Source organism: Rhinopithecus bieti, unplaced genomic scaffold (genome assembly GCF_001698545.2).
Source record: "Rhinopithecus bieti isolate Rb0 unplaced genomic scaffold, ASM169854v2 scaffold_26298, whole genome shotgun sequence".
In the NCBI taxonomy this organism is placed as follows: Eukaryota; Metazoa; Chordata; class Mammalia; order Primates; family Cercopithecidae; genus Rhinopithecus; species Rhinopithecus bieti.
In genome coordinates this window covers 662,013-672,877 of record NW_016811735.1, presented here as the reverse complement: position 1 = coordinate 672,877, position 10,865 = coordinate 662,013, and the positions used below count along the sequence as shown (strand labels likewise).

The following is a 10,865-nucleotide window of genomic DNA, read 5'->3' as shown; positions in this document are numbered from 1 at the left end:
GATGACGTTTTGAATTGGAATATACAACTCACAAATTTTGTTTAAAAGCAATTTTATGTGTATATATGAAATGTTTCAAATTTAGTAAGATTTGTCTTCATAAGAGGCCGAAAATAATTTTATTAAAAATATACACAGAAATACAATAGAAATATTTTCAGCCACCACTAAAACAAGTGTTCATTAAGGGTAGAGAGAGTTATTGATCCCTATTTAGCTATTTAAATTCACACAAAAAAATTTAGTAAAAGTAATTTTCTTAAAACAGCAGCAAATAATGAACTTTCCTTGGGAAAACATTTTTCAAACAACATTTACAAATATTCTGATGATTTGCCTTTTATATTGAGGTTAATAATGAAGCATATTCATCTTATTTGCAAAAGTTATTTCTCCAGTCTGCATTCACTGTTTTGAATTTTTTAATACGCACAGGCCATATTCTCTATATTCTCTTTTGAACAGTTTCATGCTCACTACTGTTGACATTAAATTGTAATTTTTTACACTTATAATTATTTCATATGTCAAACAGAATATTGAGATGGATGATCAAGTTTATTCACAAATGATTTTGAATATATTTCTTTAAACAGACTTCCTTAAGAATTTCCATTTTCCTTCAGAAATTTACACAATATTATATAGCTCACACATACAGTGCAGAGCAAGAATGTACATATTCTTAAGTATTCATGTATGAGAAGAGAATGAAATGGGACATAATATCAGTACCAGTATAACAGAAGTTAGTAATTTAGAAAGGAACATGAAGTAATATTTTATTCCACTTTTCTTCTGCCTTTGCTTTTATGAAGAACTCTGGTTTGTAGATACAGCGATAGGCCAAGAGCTGAGGAAGAACTCCATATGCTATGTTTAATGCTAAAAAAAGGATTTTTGCTTCTTCGGGGACTCTGTAGACATAAGCAGTTCTAGCATGAAGAGAAGCACCAATGTGAGAAAACTGAGCCTGTTGCATAAAAAAAAAAATGGGGTAAGCATGAAACATGTTCAGTTGGATGCACGATGAGTTCTGAATAGTTCATTCAGGCTACGTTTCTGTGCCGTCAAAACCAGTCTCACCTGCAGGCAAAATACCTTCAAACAATCCAGAGTCTTTTAATGTGAGAGTCTTTCATTGAATTTAGTCTTTGAATAAATTTAGGGCCATTCTTGATATGACTGTTCAAATAAAGTAGATATTATTTCGTGTAGTTTTATCATGCCAGTTGTGTTTTTAACCATCAAGTGCCCCTTACCAAACATTAGTGGCGCAATCTAGTAGAAAAATCTGAATAAAATCTCAAATTTTTTTCTGATTTGCATTCTGGAGATCCTACATAGAGACTCAGTTGTGGTTCACAAATTGAGTTCCAATAAAAATGAAGAAAGTGCAGAGTTTTTAAAAACTAAAATATTTTTAGCATAACAAACTATTGAAAGGGAAGCACTGGGGAAGCACCTCAGCTTCATTTATCAGTCTTTTATCTACTCCTTGGAGCAAGAGCTTCTACCCTTTCCCTATGTGTTTTTTGTTTATTCATTTATTCATGTATTTGTTTTTTCTGCAGCTTTTAAAATATTAAGGGTTGTTTGTAAGATAAGGTTGTTACCAATTTGGGTGGAGGTAGGAGTACAGTTGCTCTTTGTAAAATGGCAAATGTACATGCAGGCAACCTTTTTAAATCAAATTATAATTTATTTAGAAGTATGACTTGTCAGCATTATCTGCATTTGCAAAATGGCCTCCCTCTCTACTTATATACTTGTTCAGAAAACACATTCAGAATGTGCCAATTGGTCTTTTTTGATATTTTTTGCAAGCACAGAGGAAAACCATATTGGAAAGGGTAAAACAGACCACAGCGGGATTAAAAGCTCCTGTCAGAAAATTTCCTCAGAAGGCTTGTATCATTACAAAATGTACCCCTGGAGTCTGCATTTTCATATCTTGCTGAAATTCAAGATATACATGAATACAGGATTGGGAATATAAATGTATTAAGTAGTAAATTATTAGTTCATCAGGATCAAAGAGACAGAAGACTGCACTGTAGAGAAGGCATAGAAGTAACAAGAATGAAGAATTAAATAATTTGCTTTAAATACATATAAGTTATTTTACATTTCTTTCCATATGAAACCAATGTATTCTGCTGAGTGATTCACAGATAAAGGTGTTTACTCATCACTTGACTTCACCATGGCAAGAAAAGGACAAGTTTTTTACTTAAAAAATGTCTTTATGAATTTTTTATCAGTGGCAAATATTTTAATGGGCTGCATTTTTGCAAATTCCTGGTATATTCTAGAGACCTGTGGTACACGTTTGCTACTCTGGAAATAGAAATTAGCATGATGTATTGCCAAGGACCAACACGTGGATTGTCTACATTGTGATCCATGAGGCACTGAGAGGACTCGGCCCTCAGATACACCTCCCCTGGGTAGATGCCCAGGCAGAACCCAGCAAATGTATTTACATCTCCGGGCTCCAAGGACAAAAAACCTTGAGTAAAGGGCACTTTCAGGGCTGCCCTAAGGAGGTGCTTTCTGGACATTCTAGGAACTCTCAGCAGGAGCATGGCTCCTGTACTATTTTTCCTTAGGGCCTGTTTTGAATAGTAGTGTTTTTCTGAATATATAACCAAGCATTTTCTTCTGGATTAGAAGCCAAATTCGATCCCTGGTTTTCAGAAATGTGGGTTTGGTGGTTCTATCTTTATAGATACTTATACACATCACAAAATCACCAGATTTGGGGAAATGCCAACCATACTTTGAGAGAATAAAGATGAGCAGTTGTGCCTACTTGCATAGGGAAGCCTGCATAAAAAGTCAGTGATTCCTTAGGCTCTTTTCCTGCACTAACCAGTGCAGTTAATACCTCATTTTCATGAACGGCAAACTCATGGCAACATTAAATGAATCATGGCCAGGCACAGTGGCTCATGCCTATAATCCCAGCACTCTTGGAGGCCGAGGTGGGTGGATCACCTGAGGTCAGGAGTTCAGGACCAGCCTGGCCAACATAGTGAAACCCCATCTCTACTAAAAATAAAAAAAATTAGCCGGGCGTGGTGGTGGGCGCCTGTAATCTCAGCTACTCGGAAGGCTGAGGCAGGAAAATTGCTTGAACCTGGGAGTGGAGGTTGCATTGAGCCAAGATTGCGCCATTGCACTCCAGCCTGGGTGACAGAGCAAGACTCTGTCTTAAAAAAAAAAAAGATTCATGTCCTTAGATTAGATTGTAAGCCCACTGGGCAGGTACTGTGTCTAATGTTTTGTGTGGCACCTATCACATTGTTAGAGCTCAATAAACGTTCAACAACAATGGACTTGTGACTGTCAAAATACAAAAAAGGTCTACAAAGCTTTTCTCTATTTTTGTATGTATTTTAGTCGGCCTCTTTATTTAGAATTATTAAGGCACAAAAATTTTAACATTCATAATCAAAAGAGGCATTTGTATGTGAGAGAACTCTAAGGCCAGTTGTGTGCAGCTCCCAGTACTGCTCATAGTCCTAATGGATGTACTTATGGTAGCCACACTTCTAGCTAAGTGAGCACCTGACCATAGCTTTCTCCTAAGGCATAGGATGTTAAGTGTTCAGGAGGAAGTTCAGAAAAACCTCAGTCTCACCTGAGGAGGTTTCTCTTCCCAAGCACATAGCTAATAAGGGGCTGCAGGTTGTCTCCTGGGTGTTGTTCCCAGCAGCACGAGACCTCTCATGGCAGGACCTGAAGAGCTCAGCCTGAGCCTGTGCTGGGGTCAGGTGGCTCAGTGAACTCAGTGCTGCTGAATTAACAGGAGGCCCAGGATTACAGATATGAGTTGTTGATCCTAGAAATTTATCCAGAATTTAGCAATGTGAGGTTGAGTCCCTAATAATATTTCTTCTACTTCATTCTAAATCATTTTCACCTTACAGAAATAATTAAGAGATGTACTCTGATTTTTTTTTAAAGGATGGAGTGGCAAATGAGATAATAAGGTGAACAGAGGCTAAATTTTAAGAGCTGTTTTCTTACATGTATAGCGACAATCTGTAAAGGATAACTAAAAAAGTTAATGCTTTTTCCAGAAAGAAGAACTGAAAGAGTGTTATATGTCCATGTGAATGTTATAGGCAGAAAACTTAGGTGACCATTGGGATGATAGCCAGGGTCTTTTGCTAATACAGTATAAATAGCTAATCCAGAACTGTATTATCTTTTCTTAGAGTTTTCTGAGCAACATAGTTTATTGGTTCACAACACTGACTTTGGAACTAGACATCCAGAGTCAAATCACAACTCCACCACAAACCAGCCGTATGGCCTTGGGTGAGGTGTGGAACCCACCTCATAGGTTGTTTTGAGGGTTCAGTGAATTGATGTTTGTGATATGCTTAGACAGTGCCAAGCACTTGGGGCTATTCTGTAGACACAAATACAAAACTGAAATACCTATTCATGATCTGGTGCTTGACTCTGTAGAAAACCTGGGCCCTTTGTTTTTAGATCCTCTTGACCTTTTGACCTTTTTACTGTTGTCTCCATGAAAGGATAAGCACATAAAGATATTAAATCCAGTATTAATTTAATACTAAATAAAGATGTTTAGCAATGAATCACACCAGAAGCAAATGAAGAAAACAAGATTTGCATTAGTATCCCAACTTATCCGTGTTCTTCCTAAACCTTTACTTTCAGATTTTTCTTAACGTCTCCATGAGGGAAAAACCGTATGAAATTTACTTCCAGGCTGAGCATGGTGGCTCATACCTGTAATCCCAGCACTTTGGTAGGCCAAAGCAGGAGGGTCACTTGAGTCCAGAAGTTTGAGACCAACCTGGGCAACATAGCAAGACCCTGTCTCAATTTAAAAAAATAATAAATTTACTTCAGTAGAGTTAACTCTTCACAACCAAATTATTCACACATAAGCTTCCATATCTCTTTGTGAGAAAAAGACATGGCATAGCACCTACATAGCCAGGGAGTTAGAGAGTCTGAGGGCCGCACCTGACTGAAGTAACTGAACCTGCTTTGCTGGCTGTGGGATGGCAGGCTCCTTACCAAGCCCATGGTGAGTCTGTCCCAAAGCTTTCCCCCAGTTTCTTTGTTTTCTTGATAATTATATACAATACACATAATTTAATTAGTTTGTCTAATTTGTAACAGGTTACAATATAAGGCATTTCTCCAAACTCTTACTGGGAATCTTCTACTGGTAATAATAGCAACAAAGAGTTTACGTAGCTGTTATGTGCCGGGCACTGCTTTAAGCCTTTTACATACATTACCTCATCCAGCCCTCACAGCAATTTCATGAGAAAGCTACTGTTAATTATCCTCACTTTACAGAATAGGAAACTGAGGATCAGAGAGGTAAAGTAGCCAAGGTCATTGTGCTCATCAGCAACAGGTTAGAGTCTGAACCAGTCCACCTCCAGAGCTTATGCTTCTAACTATATGAACTCTACTGGCTCTGACTTTTTTTCATTTTCATTGATATTTTAGCAGAGAAAATGCTTCAACTGAGGAAATGCTAATAAGTGGATATAAGCAGCCTCTAATGCCTTTCAGATTACACTTGCAGCTTTAATCCTATAGTTAGCATTTTATATGAAAAGATACCTGGGTTATGAGTAAGTCCCCAGTGGAACTCCTTGGTCTAAAATGTGTCCTGGTTTCATTTTATTCAATCTTCTTTTACTCTTTCCTTGCTCTTCTGATTTCTTAAGGCAGCAGATTTGGCAGACTCCTACATGGTCTGAAATCAAGGCCCCAGTAACTACTCCTTTTTTTTTCTTTTTTGAGACAGTCTCGCTCTGTCATCCAGGCTGGAGTGCAGTGGTGTGATCTCGGCTCACTGCAACCTCCACCTTGCGGGTTCAAGCGATTCTCCTGCCTCAGCCTCCCAAGTAGCTGGGATTATAGACGCCCACCACCATGCCCAGCTAATTTTTTTTATTTTTAGTAGAGATGGGGTTTCATCATGTTGGCCAGCCTGGTCTCAAACTCCTGATCTCAGGTGATCCACCTGCCTCGTCCTCCCAAAGTGCTGAGATTATAGGTGTGAGCCACCACGCCCGGCTCCTACTCAGTATTTCTTGCATTGGCCTATACTGATCAAGAATGAATTCAACGTGTGCTTTTTTCCTTACTAAGTTGCATAGATTCTTGAGAGTTTACTAGATGTTTCAATAAAGTAAGTTTTAGTAAAGTTAGTGGGATCATGAATGCATAAGGCTTCTAAATAAGAATGGCAATTTTAGCAAGCAAAGATGCTGATTAAAGTTACAGAAAATGCTTTTTTTTTTTTTTTTTTTTTTTTTTTGAGTAGTGGTGGAGAGACTGTCTCTCTCTGTCGCTGCCCAGGCTGGAGAGTGCAGTGATGCAATCTCGGTTCACTGCAACCTCTGCTGCCTGGATTCAGCGATCCTCCCACCTCAGCCTTCCTATTAGCTGGGACTACAAGCACATGCCATCATGCCAGCCTAATTTTTGTATTTTTTTGTAGAGACGGGGTTTTACCATGTTACCCAGGCTGGTTTCAAACTCCTGACTTCAAGCAGTCCACCCACCTTGGGCTCCCAAAGTGCTGGGATTACAGGCATGAGCCACCATGCCTGGCTGGAGAGTGCTTTCTGTGATGAATGTGTAAGGTACTCCCATAAGATGAGACTCTATTTCATAAGCAAGTACTTTTGCTAAGTGAAAAACAAATCACATAACTAATTCATTATTCTGGTCGTATACATTGTTTTGTTGCAGCATAGTTTCTAATTTTTCCTTAGTCTACACACTATAAGTAGGTAGATATTAAAGCCCAGCCAAGAGCTATGGGAATTAGACCCATAATTCTTTACTCAATCTGTCTTCACCTGCTGGGCTGGGAGAAACATCCTGACATTTACAGGATCTGGTCCTTAGCCTTAGGCTCTGGATCTGGGCATTCACCATCAAGAGGGGCTTCAGGCTGCCTTAACAAACTGGGCAGTGATGGATAAGCCCCAGGATGCCTGATGTCTGACATGAATGGGGTAATGCCCCTGCAGCTGCCAGTTGCTCTGTAGTCCACACTGCCCTTCTCAGAACCACTTGGCTGGAGTAATAAGTGCCCATCTGCAAGCTTAGCTTCACCAACAAATTAGGGTTTGTCTTACTGCTACAAGCTCACCACACCCATTTTCCTCCAAGCTATGACCTTCCTAAGCTTTCTGACTGTTGACCCTGGCCATGTGACTAGGCTGTTGTCTAGGTTTTCCTGCCGTTTCCATTTGTCTCCTGAGACTTGACCAAGTCCAACATCTGGTCTCTTTAACCAGCCTGCTGGCTGATGACACTTAGTGTTCCTGCCTCAGGGACTGGTACCAGGCTGACCAAGGCACATGGCAGGTACAGGAGGCCTGATTGTGCAGGCAAAACACAAGGTGATAGGTGTCAAACAGAACAGCTATCAAACTGAACAGTCGAATCCTCTAAAGAAAGGGCTGGCAAGAGTGAAGTGGGTATGCGGCCATCTGTCCTGAAGGATACAGGAGAATAAGGCAGGGGAACCAGGCCAAAAAAAAGCCAAGACTTACTCTGCCATCAGACCTGCTGCATATGCCCACAACTCAGTGTTTCCCTGGGTTATTCCCTGGAGAGGTTCAGCCTACTAAAGCCCCATTTGGCCCTCAGAGTCCAACTCAGAATGTCACTGCCTTCCACCCACAAGGTTCTCCAACACTTCATACTACGTACAGTCTTTTGTGCTGTAGGACTCTGTGCCATAGTTCATTGTTTGCATGGGGTGGGCGAGATAACACAATAAAGAAGAATATGAGCTTTGGAGTCAGACAGGATTTCATAACCCTATTCTGCCATTTAATAACTGTAATCTAAGGCAAATAATTTCAGGTGTCCTGAGCCTCAGCTTCCTCATCTTTAAATTGGGATTTTTTTTTCAAAGCTATTACAAAAGATAATATTATGTGTCCATTGTGCTGTTTATTATGAGGCAGGCAGGAAGACCACAGTAACCAGCCTCCCCTGCAGTTGACCTGGTGCCAGGCCTGGACCCTGAAAATATCCCACATGATCTTTGCATAAACAGGAAATGAAGTTTTACTGTGTTAAGCTACACTGAGTATTTGTTACAGCAGCAGAGCACATAGCCTATCCTTAGACAAATAGGTAAGTAAAACTTTTAACGTGGTTTGCCTGGCACGAAGTAAGGTGATGAGAGCTCAGACTAGTGTAGGGGCAGCGGAGCTGGAAAAAAAAAATGGGTTGGAGAATCACTGGAGTAAAACTAACTGGACCTGGTTGGGTGTGGTGGCTCACACCTGTAATCCCACCACTTTGGGAGGCTGAGGCAGGAGGATTACTTGAAGCAGGCATTTGAGAATAACCTGGGCAACAAAATAAGATCCCGTCTCTTAAAAAAATTTTAAAATTAGCTGTGTGCAGTGGTGTATGTCTGTAGTCCCAGCTACTGTGGAGACTGAGGCAGGAGGATTGCTTGAGCCTAGGAGTCTGAGATTGCGGTGAGCTATGACTATGCCATCACACTCCAGCCTGGGAGATGGAGCAAGACCCTGTCTCTTTTTAAAAAAAATAAAAAAATAAAAAATTTAAAAAAAAAAACAGGACTTAGTGATGGTCTAGATGTAGAGGATGAGGAGTGTAAATAATTACTCCAAGTTCCTGGCTTGAGTTGCTGGATGCAATTGGGCTATTTACACACATAATGAAAAAAATGGAAGAGAAGTTGTGGGAAGGATCAGGTCCTATTTTATATATTAAATCTGAGGTGCTAGTGAGGCATGCAAGTAAAAAGACTTGAGTTTGGAATACAGGAGTCTGGGAACAGTTTGGGCTGAAGGTAGAAAATTGGAAGTCATTAGCTTATAGTTGGTATTGAAAGATACAAAGATAAAGACCTAAAATACAGAAATAAAGCCCAAGGACTGAGGAATTGAGTATTTAGAGGTCTGCAAAGGAAAAACAACCAGCAAAGAGCAATAAATGTTAATTCTCTTCTTAAGCCCCTCGAGGAAAGGACAGGAACCATTACTTCTGGATGCTACATCAACTTTTTTGATATTACTATGCTAATTTTGTAATTCAGAATTACCTCAAACTGAAAGGATTTAATGCATTGACCCCTTAAATACTATATTTTTCAACCCTGTGGATTCTAGTATGTCTTGCGATCGTGGTTATTATACCATGCATATAATTGACTGTACAAGCCTACAGTTTCTGGATGAACCTCATTCTTTTAACTGCTTGAAAAGAACAAGATGGAGCTAATGTTTTTAAACGATAAGTTCATTTGTTTTATTTCTAGTAAGAAAAAACAATGAAATTAATTTTCTTCCTTGTTCAGATTGGTTTGTTTTGCTAATTATCTTGTAAAAATGTGCTTTATGTTATATATGAAGTTCTCTGTAGATAATTTCATTTTCAGTCAAATGCAGTAAGCATTCACTGAACACCTACTCTAGGCCAAATATTTGGCAAGGTGGCAGTGGAAAAGGAATCAACTGATAGGCCCAGAACATTTTTTAAACCAGTTTCCCCGGTTCTGTATAACATAGTGTAGTGGAATTCTGAAGTCTTACATTTGGATGGACATTTTGAAGGTAACAGCTCTCAATCCTTTTTTAGTAGCCATGGTATTCAGAGATTGTGAAACAGTCCTATAAAACAATGCCACATGCTGGGTGTGTAACGGGCAAATCATTTAACTTCACTGGACCTCAGTTTCCTCATCTGTGTAACTGGGTTGGCACATCTACCATATAGTTACTGTGAGATTTAAATAAAATGTACTTGCAGAAATGTCTTCCGAAGAACTGCAAAACCAAAGGTGACATGTCTAATAGCTATCTCCTACTCTAAAACACTGAGAAGTTTTTCATGTATTCAACAATGACACCTAGACCACAAGTAAACCTTCTCAACAGAATATTCTTAGTACCTGAGCCAGACCTCCAGCATGTATCAATGTGATGTCAGGCATCCAGGAACATCCAGGAACCACTAAGCCATACAGTGCAGTCACAAAGTAAGGAACAGAATAGAACATATATGCCAGCATCTGTATTGAACAGAGAAATAATATCAGCAAATCAGCAGTTAACTTGGCCTGACTAAAAAGTACAAAAAAATAAACATTTTCATCTTTGAAAATATTAATTCCTATTTCCTATATGGGGCCCATTTTTTTTAACTTTTATATTTATTTATTTATTTATTTATTTATTTATTTATTTATTTTGAGATGTGAGTCTTGCTCTCTCCCCCAGGCCTGGAGTGCCAAGTGCTCGATCTCGGCGCGCGATCTCGGCTCACTGCAACCTCCACCTCCCAGGTTCAAGCAATTATCCTGCCTCAGCCTCCTGAGTAGCTGGGATTACAGGCATGTGCCACCATGCCCGGATAGTTGTTTGTATTTTTTCAGTAGAGATGGGATTTCACCGTGCTGGCCAGGCTGGTTTCAAACTCCTGACCTTATGGTCAACCTGCCTCAGCCTCCCAAAGTGCTGGGATTACAGGCATGAGCCACCGCACCCAGCTGGAACCCATTTTTTAAAAGAAAATTAATGTTAGAAAAATGTTAGGCCTCATAACTACTTGACCTGAATTTTAGGATAAGCAGCAGGATCCTTTAGATAGGGCTCTTGAAATTGCGTATATAATCGGCAGAGCTCAGATGGGCAATCCAAAGCAATCTAAGAACAAAATAAACTCATTATAAAATACAATCACATCTGGTTCTTAGGTTTGCTGATAAGGCTAAATGTGCCAGGTTTAGTCACAAGCTGCTTTGCTATTTAACAAAACGTATGCATTGTAGAGGCTCATCAGTGATGGAAATATTT

The 10,865-nt window shown here is 39.5% G+C and overlaps 1 protein-coding gene across 3 annotated transcripts in view; it reads right to left on the bottom strand.

The window, feature by feature from the left end:
* Window positions 1-539: 539 nt before the first annotated feature.
* The window catches only part of TM6SF1 (transmembrane 6 superfamily member 1), a 30,963-nt gene continuing 20,637 nt past the window's right edge, over window positions 540-10,865 (bottom strand). For 2 of the 3 annotated variants that reach the window (XM_017894877.1, XM_017894876.1), the window contains exons 8-10: window positions 10,623-10,715; window positions 9,962-10,081; window positions 540-973 (exon numbers count right to left, since the gene is read on the bottom strand). In XM_017894877.1, the coding sequence (XP_017750366.1) occupies window positions 758-973; window positions 9,962-10,081; window positions 10,623-10,715 (429 nt within the window). In that variant the 3' untranslated portion in view covers window positions 540-757. The remainder of the gene's footprint in view (window positions 974-9,961; window positions 10,082-10,622; window positions 10,716-10,865) is intronic. The other variant, XM_017894878.1, reaches the window with a different exon arrangement.